The 20,563-nt window shown below is 44.3% G+C and overlaps 1 protein-coding gene across 2 annotated transcripts in view; it reads right to left on the minus strand.

Moving 5' to 3' along the window:
* smg7 (SMG7 nonsense mediated mRNA decay factor) overlaps positions 1-20,563 on the minus strand; it is a 70,569-nt gene that overhangs the window by 43,002 nt on the left and 7,004 nt on the right. For both annotated transcript variants that reach the window (XM_084337586.1, XM_084337585.1), the window contains exons 5-14: positions 17,656-17,827; positions 15,635-15,706; positions 14,998-15,148; positions 13,578-13,713; positions 12,818-12,962; positions 11,833-11,992; positions 11,261-11,331; positions 11,026-11,086; positions 5,604-5,723; positions 1,923-2,391 (exon numbers count right to left, since the gene is read on the minus strand). In XM_084337586.1, the coding sequence (XP_084193712.1) occupies positions 1,923-2,391; positions 5,604-5,723; positions 11,026-11,086; positions 11,261-11,331; positions 11,833-11,992; positions 12,818-12,962; positions 13,578-13,713; positions 14,998-15,148; positions 15,635-15,706; positions 17,656-17,827 (1,557 nt within the window). The remainder of the gene's footprint in view (positions 1-1,922; positions 2,392-5,603; positions 5,724-11,025; positions 11,087-11,260; positions 11,332-11,832; positions 11,993-12,817; positions 12,963-13,577; positions 13,714-14,997; positions 15,149-15,634; positions 15,707-17,655; positions 17,828-20,563) is intronic.

Raw genomic sequence — 20,563 nt, forward strand, 5'->3', positions numbered from 1 at the left:
CTCAGGTTCTTTATATCTTTATATCACTCAGGTTCTTTATATCTTTATATCACTCAGGTTCTCCATATCTTTATATCACTCAGGTTCTCTATATCTTTATATCACTCAGGTTCTTTATATCTTTCAGGGTTTCCCATTAATTACCTAGACTGTGGCGGCCCGCCAGTCTAATTAGTCCCGCCACAGTTGTATAATGAACCAAAAAAAAAAAGTGTAATATATTTTTATCTTTTTCATATAAAGTTTGCCAATAGGGATATATCAGTAGTATTGGCCGTGGTAGTAGTCGTAATAGTAATCCACTATATTCTTTTATTTTCTAAAAAATAAACTAGTTCAACACAGGTAAGCACTTTTGCTTCATTTCTTTGATGGCTCAAATGTATTCTCTAGTGCCGTGGTTCCCAAACCTCTCCTCGAAGCACCCCAGCCGTTCCATGTATTTGTTAAATTCCACCACCAGCACACCTGATTCAACTAATAAAGGGCTAGTTAAGTTGAATCAGGTGTGCTGGTGGTGGAATTTAACAAATACATTGAACGGCTGGGGCGCTTCGAGGAGAGGATTGGGAACCACTAGTCTAGTCGATTTTGTGTTTTGAGCACAAAGTTCATCATAGATCTAGCCTCTTTATTTTGCTCTCAAAGTGCACCAGATTGATGCATTTAACTTTAAAATGTACAAAAAAAAAAAAATCCGGGGGACCCCCCCTAGAGGGTCGGAGGTTAACCCCCCATAGTCTCTGAAAATCCTGTGGGACACACTGTATATATCACTCGGGTTCTTTATATCTTTATATCACTCAGATTCTTTATATCACTCAGATTCTTTATATCTTTATATCACTCAGGTTCTTTATATCTTTATATCACTCAGGTTCTTTATATCATCCAGATTCTTTATATCACTCAGATTCTTTATATCTTTATATCACTCAGGTTCTTTATATCTTTATATCACTCAGGTTCTTTATATCATCCAGGTTCTTTATATCACTCAGGTTCTTTATATCTTTATATCACTCAGGTTCGTTATATCATCCAGGTTATTTATATCTTTATATCACTCAGGTTCTTTATATCATCCAGGTTCTTTATATCTTTATATCACTCAGATTCTTTATATCACTCAGATTCTTTATATCTTTATATCACTCAGGTTCTTTATATCTTTATATCACTCAGGTTCTTTATATCATCCAGGTTCTTTATATCACTCAGGTTCTTTATATCTTTATATCACTCAGGTTCTTTATATCATCCAGGTTCTTTATATCACTCAGATTCTTTATATCATCCAGGTTCTTTATATCACTCAGGTTCTTTATATCACTCAGGTTCTTTATATCATCCAGGTTCTTTATATCACTCAGGTTCTTTATATCAGGTTCTTTATATCATCCAGGTTCTTTATATCACTCAGGTTCTTTATATCACTCAGGTTATTTATATCAGGTTCTTTATATCACTCAGGTTCTTTATATCACTCAGGTTCTTTATATCACTCAGGTTCTTTATAGCAGGTTCTTTATATCACTCAGGTTCTTTATATCACTCAGGTTCTTTATATCACTCAGGTTCTTTATATCATCCAGGTTCTTTATATCAGGTTCTTTATATCAGGTTCTTTATATCACTCAGGTTCTTTATATCACTCAGGTTCTTTATATCACTCAGGTTCTTTATATCATCCAGGTTCTTTATATCAGGTTCTTTATATCAGGTTCTTTATATCACTCAGGTTCTTTATATCAGGTTCTTTATATCAGGTTCTTTATATCACTCAGGTTCTTTATATCAGGTTCTTTATATCAGGTTCTTTATATCACTCAGGTTCTTTATATCTGCCTCTGAATGAATGGAGACACAGCTGGATCTGCATTCTGCTCATATCAACCAAATAAATACAATGGGTTCTCTACCTGTTTCCCGGCGTCGGCTGCCTTCTCGTGGCTGTTCTTCTTCACCTCACTCTTCCTCTTGCCGTCCCTCTTCTGCTGCTCTCCTTTGCCGCCGAAGTCGCGCCGCTCCTTGCTCCCGGCCTCCTTGTTGTGGTGGTGGTGGTTGCGCAGCGCGGGCTCCCGGCTCTGCTCGAGGCGGCTCTGCTCGCGGGGCTTGATGTTCTCCTTGAAGGTCACCACGGGCCTCTCGCCACCGCTCTCCCCCGGGCCGCCGCCGCTGCCGCTCTGGGTCTTGCTGCCCGCGGACAGGACCGACTTGAGGTTCTTGTTGTTGGTGTTGTTCTGGCTGCTGTCGCTGGAGGTCTGCTCTCCGTTGGAGGACTCCTGGAGGACGGGGGTGTCCCTCTCCTGGGGCTCCTCGAGGGCCAGCTCCGGGATGGAGGTGAGGAAGAGGAGCAGGCCGCCCTCCGTGGCCTGGTACTGGATCAGCCTGGGGGGGGGGGGGGGGGGGGCACAGAGGAACCTGTTATACACTGAGCAGCCTGGGGGGGGGGGGGGGGGGGGGGGCACAGAGGAACCTGTTCTACACTGAGCAGCCTGGGGGGGGGGGGGGGGCACAGAGGAACCTGTTATACACTGAGCAGCCTGGGGGGGGGGGGGGGGCACAGAGGAACCTGTTATACACTGAGCAGCCTGGGGAGGGGGGGGGGGCACAGAGGAACCTGTTCTACACTGAGCAGCCTGGGGGGGGGGGGGGGGGGCACAGAGGAACCTGTTCTACACTGAGCAGCCTGGGGGGGGGGGGGGGGGGGGCACAGAGGAACCTGTTCTACACTGAGCAGCCTGGGGGGGGGGGGGGGACACAGAGGAACCTGTTCTACACTGAGCAGCCTGGGGGGGGGGGGGGGGGCACAGAGGAACCTGTTATACACTGAGCAGCCTGGGGGGGGGGGGGGGGGCACAGAGGAACCTGTTATACACTGAGCAGCCTGGGGGGGGGGGGGGGGGGGGGGCACAGAGGAACCTGTTATACACTGAGCAGCCTGGGGGGGGGGGGGGGGGGGGGCACAGAGGAACCTGTTATACACTGAGCAGCCTGGGGAGGGGGGGGGGGCACAGAGGAACCTGTTCTACACTGAGCAGCCTGGGGGGGGGGGGGGGGGGGCACAGAGGAACCTGTTCTACACTGAGCAGCCTGGGGGGGGGGGGGGGGGGGGGCACAGAGGAACCTGTTCTACACGGAGCAGAGGAACCTGTTCTACACGGAGCAGAGGAACCTGTTCTACACGGAGCAGAGGAACCTGTTCTACACTGAGCAGAGGAACCTGTTCTACACGGAGCAGAGGAACCTGTTCTACACGGAGCAGAGGAACCTGTTCTACACGGAGCAGAGGAACCTGTTCTACACGGAGCAGAGGAACCTGTTCTACACGGAGCAGAGGAACCTGTTCTACACGGAGCAGAGGAACCTGTTCTACACGGAGCAGAGGAACCTGTTCTACACGGAGCAGAGGAACCTGTTCTACACGGAGCCAAACATTAGTGAAACCCACTTCATTTCCTGATAAAAGCAAAGGTTTCTGACTGACAGAAACCAGACCCAGCAGCACCAGAGGGCCTAACAAAATAAATGTGGTTTGGTTCCTGTTGGTTGTCAGTTAAGGCCATGGGTAGGTAGGGAATTTATTTTATTAGATTTTTTCCCACGGCGACTATGGATAGATAGGGCATTTTTTTTTTTTCACGACAACATGGATGCATGTACTCTGCCAGCATGTTTAATATCCATATACTAACGGTTAAAATACAAAGACACTGTACTACAAAAGTACAATGTACAAAGGTAGAAATGTCACCCCTAAATACTACTCACTAAATATCCTGACGTCAGAGAGCTGTGCAAATATTGTGAAATACTTGCTTTTTATATATTCTCATTATTGACATGGACTGCACTTTTTTACTAAGATTTAAGTCAACTTTATTGTAAAATAAAAATATATATATATATATTTTTTTTTACAAACTCATAAAATACATTTGGGTCGCACATAAATCGGCAGGGTCGGTCGGAACCAAACCATTTATTTTGCATGGCATCAGCTTAACCAGAAACCAGACATATGCAGCGCCATAGCCAGTCATCAGCTCAATGAAACGCCAAGTGTTATGTTTAGGGCAAGAAATAATACACTGCCAGAAAAATTACAAAATCTTTTTCATTTAGAAAGTGAGTTTAGTAGGAGGACATTTAATTTTAAACATCAGTTTGCACGTACCACACAAACAGATGTGTCCTTCAGTTATTGGTGTAAAGTTGTGGAATTCTCTCCATAGCGAGCTTAAGGGATGTAATAATAGTGTTTGTCAATTAAAAAAGGATAAAAAAATTCTATTTAGTCAGTATGAAAGTCAAATGTGATCTGAATAGTGAGATATTTTAAATTTTTTCTTTTATTCTTTATTATTATCATTAAATTTTTTCTTGTTTAACACTTTAATCGCCAAAAACGCTGGGCAGCGTCTTTCCCCACCATGCTCATTCTGCCGAAGACGCTGGGCAGCGTCTTTGATATCAATATTTCAAAAATCTGTGATTGAAATCATATTTCTCCCCCGGAGACATGATATGTACTGTTGAGCCCCTCTCAACTCTCCAACGGTTCAAGAGCGCCATCTGGTGGCCGATCGGCGGATCGCCCAAACAGGAAGTGATGCGGATGAAGTGGTGCTCACCCATATTTCGTCCGGGCACTCGCTATCGTTAGCGGGACTCCATCTTGACACACTGGACATCGATCGGTTGCAAATAACTCGATAAACAACATGATTTGGACGTATATACTATTACCTGGAAATGGATCGGATATTTCTACATCCCATAATAGGAATATTTCAGTTCCACGGTCATCGTCCAACGGCGCGAGGAAGATACGGTAAGATCCAGCGTTATTTTTCAACGTGTTCGATACTAACTGCTCTAATGATCATATCACCCACACTAGATGAATGATATAACGTTGGCCACGGAATTATAAACGACCCCCCGCCCATCCGGTCAACATCAGATCATACTTAGTAACTCCTAGAAGCACGTCCAGTTGACATTTTTTATCTCTCACAGATTCCTATCAAACTGTATTTCATCATCAATATAATGCATTTGGGGCTATAAATCAAGTTCTGGAGAAAGCTGCAGAAAACGATAAAAACATACTTATACTTTAGACCGTATTTTAGTATGAATATGTGAATGTGAATGAAAAAGTATAACGTTGCTACACCCTGAACAATAGATATAGGACGTTGAATGGGCCATAGTCATGTCAATTTAGCAATACAATTTAAAAAGTTATAGCCCTGCAAAGAAGGGGAACTTCTCCATAGACAAATAGAGCTGGCAAGGGATGGTAAATTATGAATTTAACCCTGGCGATCAAAGTGTTAAACTGTGGATTGTTTGTTTCTTTGTATATGGTATAAATGATTATTTTGTGTAAATTAGGTTGTACGCCGACCATCAAGTAATACTTTTTAGTTTAGGAATAAGGGGCAGGTAACTATTATTCTTCTTCCTGCTCCTTTTTGACCATGGTATGGTATTTATGATTTTGTATGAAAAACTCTATGATTGTATTGTTTCCATGTGGCAAATAAAACTCTGAATCTGAATCTGAAGTGAAGGAGGAGGAGGAGACCCACCCTGGCTGGGTGTCTGCCACCCACTTGCCCAGGCTGACCAGCCTCTGGTGGCGGGCGTGGACCGGCAGGCCGTCCTTATTCACCACGACGCCCTGGTGTCCCTTGGTGAAGTCCAGGGTCCTGCGAACACAAACAGCACAACAGGTCAGTGCTGTCCAGGGTTGTGGCAGCCCCACCCCCCCCCCCCCCCCCCCCCCCCCCCACCCTTTGGAACTCCCCCCCCCCCGCAGAACTCCGCAACTCTGGACTCGTTAAAACTGCTCAAAACCCACCTCTTCAACTTGGCCTTTAACCCCTAATTTACCACTTTGTATGTTGTGTCTGTCCACTATGTTTGTTACTTTTGTTTTTCCCCCCTATGTAAAGCGACCTTGGGTCTTTTGAAAGGCACTATATAAAATGAAGTTATTATTATTATTAGGGTTCTGCAAACACAAACAGCACAACAGGTCAGTGCATTTACTTTTTTCTTTGGACATTAACAACATAGATGATGGTAGACCAGAACATGCCAGAGAAGGAAAGATGCGTGCGAGTGCACGTAAAATTACCACGTCGGACAGTATACGCTCGAGAACTGACCAATCACAGATGATGGCAAATATTATTGGTCAGCGTTGTAGCCAACGAGTGTCCGCTTCCAACGATACCCCACGTGGGGGGGGGGGGGGGGGGGTGCGAATAAAGTTGACTAGCGAAAATTAGATGTGAACTCAGACTTCAGAACGCACAGAGGTGGACGGCAGAAATGGATTTTGGAACTCTTTTTTTTGGCGTACTCATTTCTGAACGGATTTTTATAAAGATTTGACCTGTACTACATAATACTTCAGGCTATGGAACCGCTGTGTTTTCCAGCTTATACTTATTTTTATATAAGGTAAAAAAATATATATATTTAATCTCACCGATTCCACATATTATTTTTACGCACAGTTATTGTTATGTTTGAAGGCTCACGGTGTTCCATTAAGGATACCAATTGTACACCACAGATACCACAAATTCTTCTATGAAAGAGAGACATCGAGAGGTTTTGTATCAGATTTTTATCATCAATTACTAACGTCCTCGTATGAAACCCTCCACCTAGACTCAGTCTGGAGGAGGGATATACCAGACCTGGAAAAATTTTGATTGGCAAGAAGCCTGGGCAAATGTTCGACTTGCATCAAGGAACCCGGACCATCAACAAATCAATCTTAACTATATTCACAGGACATACTTGACTCCTATAAGACTGAACAGAATGGGTCTTAAACAAGACTCCAAATGCTCCTTATGTACAAATGGGGACGAGGGGACATTTATGCACATGTACTGGGACTGCCCACCAGTTAAGATATTCTGGAAAGAAGTGACCCAGCAATTATCAAATCTCTTAACTCTGAATATACCTGTACACCCCTCTGTATTACTGCTGAATGATGTTTTTGAGTGTGCAGTACAGGCCACGTGAGCGGATCGGTGCGGGCGAGAAATCCGATCTTCGCTCTTTAAAGCTTGGTCCGCTCCGCTAATCGCTCATGTTGACCCCGCCCCCAAGTCGCTCTCCGCTCGCTCACCGCTCACCTTGAATCGAGCGCTCCCCGCGCCAGATCGCTCGGCAGATTTTTTCTTTTTTTTTGGAGCATGGTGTAAATTAGCTCAAACTACAACAGTCTACACCCCCTGGGCCCCTTAACAATTGTTTGTATTGAGCCGCATTGTAATTGTACCCATTCTGCAATGTTAAATAACATTGTTTATCCATTCACTAGCTCTATTAAGCGATGATAGCTAGCCGAGCCACAATGCTATGGTCGCTGCCATTAACGTTAGCATGTAAGCTAACGACAACAACAATGGCGTCGATACTTTTTCTAACAGGAGTGAGTGACAAAGCCTGAACAGGATATCACAGGTTCACCCTTCTCATTGGTTGAAAATGGCCTTCATGTTTGTACATCGCCATCTGTTGCTTTGGCATTGTACTACATGTATATTACATCAGTGTTAAACCACTGTGAGCGGCCTGGAGTGGATTGGAGCGGAGGAGAACTCTCGCTCCGGACGTCGCACAGACACATTTTAAAACCCACTCCTCGCTCACGTCAAAACCGCCCGCTCCGCTCCCCGCGCCGCTCACGTGCCGCGCCGCTCACATGGCCTGGTGCAGTACCTATACAGCTAAAGAGATTGGTTTTATCTGGTATCACAGTGGCTAAAAAGCTGATAGCATCACGATGGTTTCAACCGGAAAAAATGTGCCGGAAGGTCTGGATTCTTACATATCCCGATGTGATTTATCTAGAAATATCTACAGCAAGAATTTTGGGTCTCAATGAATCCCAAATGACAATGTGGTTAGAAGTGGTGGAGAGAATAAAAGCTAGCATATAATGGTAGTGTCTGGTTAGGTGCGAGTGATAATGGATGGATTATCCAATGGGGGGTCCGGGGGGGGGGGGGGGGGGGGGTGCGAGCTAGAGCATATGTGTGTAGGGTATTAGATAGCAGGTATTAGGGGTATATCTTGTATAAGACATTTAACTAAATGGTGATTTCATTGGATGTGCACTGTTAATTAATGCTTGTATATCTAATCTTGTGTTGTCATGTTTGTTTATGTGTTTGTTTAAAAAATAATATAAAAAAATAAAATACAAAAAAATATATATTTATTTTTATTTTTTTAAAGGTATAAGCTATATACAAGGCACAGTGAGTAACATTGACGTTATTGCACATTCCGATTCACAGTGTTTACAATATAAATATGGAGGTGACAATGGGTCACAGCAGCAGTTAAAAGTGTCTTTAGTGATTCACAGGGGAAGGGTGAAAGCGAGGTCACAGCAGCAGTCAGGTCAGAGTGTCTGCCTGGCACAAAAGAAAAAGAGGGGTGGGGGATCACAGTTTAAAAGAAAAGTGTGTGGGGGGGGATAACATTCACAAGCCTGATGGCCTATGGGTAGAAACTGATGTCAATCTCGTAGTCCTGGCTTTCAGACTCCTGTATCGCCTGCCTGATTGCAGGAGGTTGAAGAGTGTGTGCTGGGGGTGTGTTATGTGCTCTCCTGGTGGCCCTGGTAGAGTAAATGTAGTAAGTACCTTAACACTTTGAGTGCCAATGACGAGATTAGTCATGCTAACTCGCCATGCGTTGAGTGCCAATGACGAGTTTTCTCATCTTTTAATCGTTATTTCTTTTATTAGCGATATCCATTCATTTTTCATCCATCCAGCCTGTGAATGGGTCTGAGCTCGAAAAGGGCAAATACCGCCGCCTATCGTCTCCCGGATGGTAATGCACATCATTGGATTGGATTGGGTGGCCATGTGCATCAGAAAAAAAGTCTGGTCTGGGGTTTTCCCCATCTCTGGCAAGCAGTATCGTGTTACCAGATTGACTGAGGACCCTCAGAGCAGCGTCGATTATGTGTTTCGGACTATAACGTTGGATCAATAAACGCGATCAATATTTGGAATGGAGATCAGGAATTGGATTATCTTTTTGCAGAACATCTGATGTGAGGTAAGGACTCTATTTTACCAGTATTGGGTTAATCAGATGTTTTTTTCTCAGTGTCTCTGTGTGTGTGTGTGTGTATGGCGTTAGTGCTGACCAGGTCATGGATAATACATTTTTCAGCCCGCTTCTCTAGCATGCATACGTACACATATACTATCGATAATCTAGCATTTATTTGAAAACTATTCATAAATCAGCCGAAAAATTACAACGTGTTTTGTGTATTCCACTAGAGCTATTATCGCGGAATTTCTCTGGAATTACTAGAACTCTCAAACTATACTCTTATTCAAAACGGTATAAAACGGAAATGTACCAATGAAAAAACAATCCGTTTCGTACATGTTGACTGCAAGCAAGTCATTGATAAGCGAGGGGTGTTTTAGACCCATAGCCATAATTTAAGATATAGTTTAAGCCTTCGAAAATTTCCCCGACCTCCCATTGACTTCAGCGCTGGCACGGAACTGCCATATATGGTCAAAGGGGCGTGGCACTCAATGTGTTAACGCTGGTCTGATGTGTGTGAGTGTGAGTACCTTAACACTGGTCTGATGAGTGTAAGTACCTTAACGCTGGTCTGATGAGTGTAAGTACCTTAACGCTTGTCTGATGAGTGTGAGTGTAAGTACCTTAACGCTGGTCTGATGAGTGTTTCAAAAATGTTTTGTTCTGAGGTTGAATTATTGCATTTCTAACTCTGTCTCTCTTTTTGCTGCAGTACCCAGTGGGGCTGCAAGCTCAACCAATTGGTTTATTGACAGGAAGGCACAGGTGCTCCCTGTTATGCAATCAACCAAAACAGACCTTGGAATTGTATAAAATGAATGTGAGACCTCATTGTTTCATGCCACTGTCCTGATGAAGGCTGAATAGCCGAAACGTTGACGACAATAAAAGCAGAGAAAAAGTGAGTGCGGGTATTGTAAATTTTTTCATCTGCTGATGAGTGTAAGTACCTTAACGCTGGTCTGATGAGTGTAAGTACCTTAACGCTGGTCGGATGAGTGTAAGTACCTTAACGCTGGTCTGATGAGTGTAAGTACCTTAACGCTGGTCTGATGAGTGTGAGTACCTTAACGCTGGTCTGATGAGTGTAAGTACCTTAACGCTGGTCTGATGAGTGTAAGTACCTTAACGCTGGTCTGATGAGTGTTTCAAAAATGTTTTGTTCTGAGGTTGAATTATTGCATTTCTAACTCTGTCTCTCTTTTTGCTGCAGTACCCAGTGGGGCTGCAAGCTCAACCAATTGGTTTATTGACAGGAAGGCACAGGTGCTCCCTGTTATGCAATCAACCAAAACAGACCTTGGAATTGTATAAAATGAATGTGAGACCTCATTGTTTCATGCCACTGTCCTGATGAAGGCTGAATAGCCGAAACGTTGACGACAATAGAAGCAGAGAAAAAGTGAGTGCGGGTATTGTAAATTTTTTCATCTGCTGATGAGTGTAAGTACCTTAACGCTGGTCTGATGAGTGTAAGTACCTTAACGCTGGTCGGATGAGTGTAAGTACCTTAACGCTGGTCTGATGAGTGTAAGTACCTTAACGCTGGTCTGATGAGTGTGAGTACCTTAATGCTGGTCTGATGAGTGTAAGTACCTTAACGCTGTTCTGATGAGTGTAAGTACCTTAACGCTGGTCTGATGAGTGTGAGTGTAAGTACCTTAACGCTGGTCTGATGAGTGTGAGTGTAAGTACCTTAACGCTGGTCTGATGAGTGTGAGTGTAAGTACCTTAACGCTGGTCTGATGAGTGTGAGTGTAAGTACCTTAACGCTGGTCTGATGAGTGTAAGTACCTTAACGCTGGTCTGATGAGTGTGAGTGTAAGTACCTTAACGCTGGTCTGATGAGTGTGAGTGTAAGTACCTTAACGCTGGTCTGATGAGTGTGAGTGTAAGTACCTTAACGCTGGTCTGAGGGCGAGAAACCCCTGCAGCTCAAACTCCTCTGGGAGGGGCGGCACTGAGAGGGGAAGAGCACAGTTATTTAGAGATGGTTTCTCATTGAAACCCATCACAAACATATCACTACTGTTGAAATGTGGGGACGCCCCGCCAGAAGAAGAAATATTGTACAATACAATATTATTAGATGCCGTCTAAATTCCATATCAAAACAGCCGCCTGTTGCCTTTACCTGATGCACAGGACACGTCGTCATCTTTGGGCTGGAAACTGTTCAGAATTGAAACCAGCCAAGGCCAGACGCTAAAATAACACAAAAGAGGATAAAGAGAACATACAGTATTTATCTCAGGTGTAGACAAATGCAACGGCGCAACGTAGAACAGAGAGACTTCAGACGTGGCCCCAGGGAGCAACAACTTTTACTGCTAGGGATGTTTGATATTGGCTTTTTTACTGATATCCGATATACCGATATTGTCCAACTCTTAATTTCCGATTCCGATATCAACCGATACCGATATATGCAGGGTTTCCCCCCCAAAAAAACAGAATAATTTCAGGTAATTAACATTACATATCTCTTGTCGTGGAATTAACACAACATTATGCATACTTTCGACAATAAATAAAATAAGAATTTGTTCTTACTTGCTTGCCTGGGTAAATAAAGGTAAAATAAATGTAAAAAAAAAAAAAAAAACTTGAAAACAGATACAGATAATTTCCGATATTACATTGTAATGCCAATATCGGTAGGCCGATAATATCGGTAGGCCGATAATATCGGACATCCCTACTTACTACTGCCTCTTGTCCACGGCGCTCTCGTGGAAGACGCTGGGCCTCAGCTTGAGCCAGTCCAGGGACACCTTGATGGCCGGCAGGGGACATTCCCCCATGATCTCCTCTCCGCGGTGCGTGTTGAGCAGCGTTCGACTGCACATCATCCCCAGGAATGACACTGCGGAGAGAAAGGGGCGCAGGGGGGGGGGGGGGGGCTTTCAAAACACTGCTTCAAACTTGGGACGATCAGAAACAACTTCCTTCCTTCCTTCATACATATTTCCTCATATATTTCCTGGGGCCACTCTTCATTCTTTCATTCATCCATCAATCTACCATTCTGTCCCTCCCTCCCTCTCCTGCCCCCTCTCTCTCCCTGCCTCCCTCCCCCTTCTATCCCCACCTTCTCTCCTTCCCTCTAATACTAGAGAGAGGTGACCTACTGAACAGGAGCTGAATACTAGAGAGGTGACCTACTGAACAGGAGCTGAATACTAGAGAGGTGACCTACTGAACAGGAGCTGAATACTAGAGAGGTGACCTACTGAACAGGAGCTGAATACTAGAGAGGTGACCTACTGAACAGGAGCTGAATACTAGAGAAGTGACCTACTGAACAGGAGCTGAATACTAGAGAAGTGACCTACTGAACAGGAGCTGAATACTAGAGAGAGGTGACCTACTGAACAGGAGCTGAATACTAGAGAGGTGACCTACTGAACAGGAGCTGAATACTAGAGAGAAGTGACCTACTGAACAGGAGCTGAATACTAGAGAGAAGTGACCTACTGAACAGGAGCTGAATACTAGAGAGAAGTGACCTACTGAACAGGAGCTGAATACTAGAGAGAAGTGACCTACTGAACAGGAGCTGAATACTAGAGAGAAGTGACCTACTGAACAGGAGCTGAATACTAGAGAGGTGACCTACTGAACAGGAGCTGAATACTAGAGAGAAGTGACCTACTGAACAGGAGCTGAATACTAGAGAGAAGTGACCTACTGAACAGGCCCAGAAGCTGAAACCAGCCGATATGCTCCTCAGAGCCTGTCTGGTCCAGCTCCCTCAGGTGGTGCAGCTCGAACAGGTTGATGACCGTGATGTGGACCAACTGCTGGGAGCTGAAGGCCTTCTGGAGAATCAGCCTCTGGATGGAAGAGAAGGATATGAAGAGGGATGTTATAGGTGGTTTCCAAAAATAACTGATTATGGTGATTATGGTTAACCGCCAGTAAGAATCTTGACTGACTAATCCTATCTGTTAACCTCTTAACACGCAACGGCCTGGGAGAGGGCCCTCATACCCACCCGGCGGGAGGCACAAAGTCACGGCACTTTGCAAGCGTCTAGCGGCTCAGGGCTGAATTTTTTCCGCTGAACATATAAATGACAGAATTAAAGATCTATGTGTTGCCGTTCGAACGCCACCTCACTCGACCAAATCCGTGTCTCAGTTCTCGAGTTACATGACGATATGTCAGGCGAGTGTCTTTTTACGCTGCGCATAAAGATGACCACCCGAAATCCCAACGCCCCAGAACTGCCAATCATCCGCTGATGGCGAAGATTATTGGTCAGCGTTGTAGCCAATGAATGTAGCTTTCCAATGATACCCCACGTGGGGGGGGGGGGGGTGCGAATAAGGGATCTAGGTGAAAGTTGACGAGCGGAAACCAGAAGGCAATCACACTTGAAAATGAATGGCCGTGGATGAGGAAATGGATTCTGTAGTGTGGTAGTGAAATGGTTCAAAAGGTTGTACCTGGAACTGTTCCTCCAGCTTCTCTCTCAGGGTGTTGAGCTTCTCCAGGCTCTTGCTCAGGTAGACGTGGCCATGGAACTTGATGAACGCCTTGATGAAATCCGACACACTCCACTTGGTCTTCATCTCGTCACGACTAAGAGAGAAAGAGAAAGAGAGAGAGAGGGGGAGGGAGAAGGAGAGAGATATAAAGAGAGAGATATAAGAGAGAGAGAGAGAGAGAGAGAGAGAGAGAGAGAGAGAGAGAGAGAGAGAGAGAGAGAGAGAGAGAGAGAGAGAGAGAGAGAGATAAGAGAGGGAGAGATATAAAGAGAGAGAGGGGAAAGGGAGAGGGAGAGATAAGAGAGAAAGAGATATAAAGAGAGAGGGGGGAGGGAGAGGGAGAGAGATAAGAGAGGGAGAAAGAGATATAAAGAGAAAGAGAGAGAGATAGAGAGGGAGAGGGAGAGAGAAAGAGATATAAAGAGATAGAGGGAGGGAGAGATGAGAGAAAGAGATATAAAGAATATAAAGAGAGGGGCAGGGAGAGGGAGAGATAAGCGCGAGAAAGAGATATAAAGAGAGAGGGGGGGGAGAGGGAGAGATAAGAGAGAAAGAGATATAAAGAGAGATAGAGAGGGAGGGAGAGATATAAGATATAAAGAGAGAGAGGGGGGGGGGAGAGGGAGAGAGATAAGAGAGAAAGAGATATAAAGAGAGATAGAGAGAGGGAGGGAGAGATATAAATAGAGATAGAGAGGGAGGGAGAGGGAGAGAGAGAAAGAGATATAGAGAGAGAGGAGGGAGAGAGAGAGAGAGATATAAATAGAGATAGAGAGGGAGGGAGAGGGAGAAAGAGAAAGAGATATAAAGAGAGTGAAAAAGAGAAAGAGATAGAGGTGATAGAGGAGATCGAGCTGTCCATTCACATCTAGATCCACTGTGCTGAACGGACCGCTAAGCAGTAGGGATGTTTCGATATTGGCTTTTTTACAGATATACCGATATTGTCCAACTCTTAATTTCCGATACCGATATATGCAGGGTTTCCTCCCCCAAAAAACGGAATAATTTCAGGTAATTAATATTACATATCTCTTGTCGTGGAATTAACACAACATTATGCATACTTTTGACAATAAATAAAATAAGAATTTGTTGTTACTTGCTTGCCTGGGTAAATAAAGGTTAAATAAATGTAAAAAAAATAATAATAATAATTTATTTTAAACCCGATAGATAATTTCCGATATTACATTTTAATGCCAATATCGGACATCCCTACTAAGCAGTGATTCAGGGGATCAAGGTAGCACTAGGTAGCACTGTTAGCGGTCCATTCAGCACAGACAGCGAGAGCCACACTGCTCCCAGTCTGCGTCGGCTGGCGCTGTCCGAGGTGCTGTATTGGATAAGTGCAAACTACTTGTGATCACAATACCTCTCCAGAGCTTTAGACAGGGCCTTCTGCAGGTTGGTGGAGGCGGCGGGGAAGGGGAACTTGACTGCGATGCTCCGGCAGTAGTAGAAGATAGTGGTGAGGTGGTCTCCTTTCGACGAGGCCAGGATGGCCAGCTGGTTGTAGGGCTGACCTGTGAGCGTGACCACAGACTGTGTTAGAAACATGTTCAGAAATAAGATAACATGGATCTTCACTAATCCTGGTGAATGGCTCCAGGAAGTAAACATGAGAGATACAGACAGGATAGTAAGAATACAATATAAGAATATAGTAAGAATACAATATAAGAATATAGTAAGTAAATATAGAAAAGAAAAAAGGTCTGATCTGCACTGGATCTCTGATCAGTTGAGACATACTCTGTCAATAATATTACCATGCGCATAAGTACAGCCCACCCTGGTATAATATTCAGACTCTATCCCAAGTCTATCCCCGGTCCAAATATATATATAGCTAACCTAAGTCTTAGTCTACACTGGTATAAATAAACAGATTATCAATAGATATAAATGTGAATAAATGAATGAATGATGTGCGAAATGAAGATGAAGAAGGAGGAATAGTATCAAATCATGCAAATACGACCACACGGAGGATATTGGCACCTGCTCACCGTTTGATGGGACCAGCTGGGCTGCATGTCTGTAGTAGGACTCCGCCTGGCTGGTCTGGTTGCGATAACGTGCTGGAGGAGGAGAAACACAGTCAGGTCCAGAAACAGCGCTACCGGAGTCTCATGGCCGGCACAGAGAGACTCAGAAGGAGCTTCTATCCCCAGGCAAGCGCTACCGAGAAGGAGCTTCTATCCCCAGGCAAGCGCTACCGGAGTCTCATGGCCAGAACAGAGAGACTCAGAAGGAGCTTCTATCCCCAGGCAAGCGCTACCGGAGTCTCATGGCCAGAACAGAGAGACTCAGAAGGAGCTTCTATCCCCAGGCAAGCGCTACCGGAGTCTCATGGCCAGTACAGAGAGACTCAGAAGGAGCTTCTATCCCCAGGCAAGCGCTACCGGAGTCTCATGGCCAGAACAGAGAGACTCAGAAGGAGCTTCTATCCCCAGGCAAGCGCTACCGGAGTCTCATGGCCAGAACAGAGAGACTCAGAAGGAGCTTCTATCCCCAGGCAAGCGCTACCGGAGTCTCATGGCCAGAACAGAGAGACTCAGAAGGAGCTTCTATCCCCAGGCAAGCGCTACCGGAGTCTCATGGCCGGTACAGAGAGACTCAGAAGGAGCTTCTATCCCCAGACAAGCACTACCGGAGTCTCATGGCCGGTACAGAGAGACTCAGAAGGAGCTTCTATCCCCAGGCCATCAGGATGCTCAATGACTCTATGCAACACTAACCTATCCATTCTACATTCATTGCACAGACTCACTTTAAACAAACACTCCTTAACACTCACTTTAACACTACACCATATTTTATCTATTTATTAAAAGAGATTTGCACTACATCCATAACTCATTTTAGCATTTTGCATTACAATAGAAAGAGTTTGCATTTTTGTACCTCATTGTCTGCATTTTTACTTCATTGTACTTAGGTTGTACTTTATTGTATATTTGTACAGTGTTGGGACTTTATTCCTCTTTTACTTACTTACTCTTTTTTTTACTGTATGCAGCACATTCTCAGGGGCTCATACAGAACCAAGCATTTCACTGTAATGTGTACATGTACCTTATAAGTGACAAATAAAAACAAACTTGACACAATTCTGACAAGCCAATCGTCCAAATACTTCTGGTGCCTTAAACATGGAGGCACATAATAGAACCTGTTGTAATTCCTACACCCTTCACCTCATTAAGGATGTAATTACCCCCAAATTAAAGCTGAACGTTGGCACTTAAAGCACATCTTTATTTGTTTCATTTCAACTCCATTGTGGCGTACAGAGCCAGAATGATGACAATTGTGTCAATGTTAAAATATTTATGAACTATGTTTAGGATAATCCAGAAGACGGACTGGACGATGAACTAAGCTAATGCCTACCTATGTCTCATAAGTGGACATGACGATGCCTACCCATGTCTCCCAGATGGAGAAGAGAATGCCTACCCATGTCTCCCAGATGGAGAAGAGAATGCCTACCTATGTCTCCCAGATGGAGAAGAGAATGCCTACCTATGTCTCCCAGGTGGAGAAGAGAATGCCTACCTATTAGGGCTGAGCTCAAACGTTTGAACGTTCGTTCGTTACGTTGGCATTCGAATTCTAAATCAACATTCGAATTTTAAATTTGTAAAAAAAAAAAAAATTTATGTGTCTGTTCATTCTGTTTAAACCAATGGGGTTTTTCTTCACAGTTGCAGATAAATATTAGGCTACACTAATATTATAGTATTAAAACTGATGAGTTATATTCATTAAAGAAAGTTGATTTAATTAAAAAAAAAAGGCTAATTTAATCAGATTAATCACTTCATTCAAATTGAGGATTTAGTTTGAGGATATTTATTAATAAAAAATAAAGAATGTTCTTTTTAAAAAAAAATTATTATTATTATTAAAGGCGAAGGTTCGAACGTCCGTTCGAAAAACCCTGACGAAGTTCGAAGCCCAAAAACAGGCTTCGGGGAAACAGCCCTACTACCCATGTCTCCCAGGTGGACAGGACGATGCCTACCTATGTCTCCCAGGTGGACAAGACAATGCTGGCAGATGTAAGAGCAGGAACTTGGTTGGGGGGTTACGATGGCACTGGTGATGGTCTGTTTATTGCTGATGATCCCCAGCTGAGAGGACTTCACGCGACAGGGCAGGTCCACGTTGAACACGGTGCACAGCTCCTGGAGTAACTGGAGGGGAGGGAGGGACAGGGATCACGGTCACTTCAGCAGATGATTTTAGCTCAACCCTTTCACTGCCACACGACAGAAGGTTAACCCTTTACTATCACACTACCGACGGTAACCGTCGGTAGTGTGATAGTAAAGGGTTAAAGTGCCACTTGCAGGTTAAACCCTACTCTTCAATTATGGGTAGTTTACATCATTGGTATCTAATTTCATTATTTATTTTTTTCCATTTGACGCCGGAAATTCCACTCAGAAAGGGTTAAAAAGGTCCATGCACGAATAACATGTATGGAGCAAATGAAAAAGCTTAGCAGACCTTATCAGTGCCGTGATGTCACTTCAGGTAACTTTTCCCTATTTCTGATCCACTACAATGGAGTTTGACGAGTGCAGAAAGCTATTTCCTTGATCCAAATGGACGCCTTACAAGCCAAGACGCAAATGGGTTTAATCGTCGGAGAGATTTCGATGGACCAGCTACAATTGGTTGAAACAAGGTAGTTATAAGGTTTTTAATGTCGTAAAAAAAGAACTACATGTACCACTAGGCAGCCTGTTGTTCAGTACAGCAGCGCTACTGGTCGGTCTGTGGGCTGTCGCGGGTCATAGTACCAAGTAGCCCCTTCCGTGACTGCGATGTGCAAGGCCCAAGCTGGCTATATGGCTCTGGCTAACGTTACCCCGCTAACGTTAGCATTATGTCTACTGTCGTGAACCATTTTAAATCGGGGCATGTAAAAGAGTTTGGGGAACGAGTAAAATGTGCAGGTCCTCTTCTCAGACCTGTGGGGCAAAGCACTGCACACGCACGCATCATGCCGGCTAGCAAGCTGCACGTCATGTTGATACGATAGTAGCCCCCTAGTAGCCCCACTTGGTGCATCACAGTCACGAAAGGGGCTACCACGATAGCTAACTAACGTTAACGTTACAACCTCAAACACCTTATACTACTGTCGTGTCCATAAGTTCCCTGGCAGAATACTTTGTTTGTGAGGACAAAGTTATACAAAGAGGAGAGAACCATTTTAAATCGGGGCATGTTAGGAGTTTCGAGAATGCTATGCTGGCTAGCAAGCTAGCTAACTTAGCTACTAACGTTATATACACAATATGTACAACGACACAATGATTTACATTATTACAAATATGGTGACGTGGTTGTGGCTTTTACAAATAGTGGTTAGCTTTAGAGATAAATGGCTATGATCACGGAGCAATAGTGTTAGGTGAAACAGATACTAGCTCCTCGGCTAGTAGTAGTAGTAACAAGAAGGCTACCTGCCTGTGACTCTCAGAGCCCCTGCTGCCCTGCACCTGCTGTGGCGTCACCATTAAGATGACACGCGCATGTTATGAACCATGGATTAAAATAGGTGGTTGTGGTTGGGCAGACAAAATGTTTGATAAAAACGCTAAAACTGGGTCAATTTAAAAAAAAGATTCCCCTCTTCATGAAAGTCACCGTTGGCCTAGTCACATTATTTATTGAACAAAAATACAACATGCAAGTGGGCCTTTAACCTTCTGTCGTGTGGCAGTGAAAGGGTTAACCGGCTGTTGTGTGGCAGTGAAAGGGTTAACCGTTCTGTGTATTGTAGCAGTGAGAGGGTTAACCGTTTGGTAGTGCGGCAGTGAAAGGGTTGAATACACAGTAGTTACCATGAGTTGCACAGTACAGAGCACTGCACACACACATCCACATTGCACACACTCACTTTAAACATTCACCTTTAACATTCACTTTAGACACTTTACAACACTACACCAACGTTAAAGAAAGGGGCTGTTCGTCCAGCACAATACATTTGGTTATTTTCTCGGTTATAAGCTTTGCTTTGTTACCATCTGCAGGGAGTTTCTCGCATGGTTTCTCTTGCGGTTTCCAGCGACGTTAACTGCTGCTGCAAAACATTCCTCTGCATTCGTTGGACGTATGGCTGCATTTTTATATATATAAACGTATGAACTCGACATAACCTTACTCCGTTTCCATGAAGTGTTTAATTAAGTTTCCAGTGTTGCTGCCACCGTTTGCGTTGCAGACGGTACACTCGGCTGTGTCGTGTTATTCCACAAGTATACACGCGAGTCCTCTGTATTTGTTTGTGAGTGTCGTTATTCTGTTAGCTCCGTAGCTAATCCGCTCCTAGTAGTCTAACGTTACCTGCGGTGGCCTGTACTCTCTCTGTGTCGTACACCCGGGTCTGCAGCTGGACCCTATTGGGTTGTTTTGCCTTTTTCTTCTTTGAGCTTAAAATAACTCCACACAGCTGACATGAACACGGCGCGCTACTAACAAGACTCACGTTTAGCTAGCTGTAACGTTGTTGTCGCACTACTACTGTTCACGTGATGGCGCGCTTTACAGCATGTATCGAATCTGAAAATACGTAAGCGTTTTTTCCGATATCCGATCCTGTGAATTTGGCCAGTATCGGACCGATACCGATACGGAGTATCGGAGCCATCCCTATTTAGAACAATTTGCTTGCCAAAGAGCTCCAAAAGGTCCGCACAGCGATATTCCAATTTGTAACAAGGTGCGCACGCATGTCCCACGCCAGGTCCCCGTTATGAATCACAATCAACACAAAGCTTTGCACACGTGAGCGTACATCTTGTCCCGCCGTCTTAGCGGCCTTGAACAGCATTGGGTGGTCGGAAGCAGCTCATTGCTCAGTGATGCAGTGAGGCAGTGGCCCGAGTGACAGTTACCATTTGCCTGGACTATTA

Source organism: Notolepis coatsorum (assembly GCF_963971535.1).
Source record: "Notolepis coatsorum genome assembly, chromosome: 20".
In the NCBI taxonomy this organism is placed as follows: Eukaryota; Metazoa; Chordata; class Actinopteri; order Aulopiformes; family Paralepididae; genus Notolepis; species Notolepis coatsorum.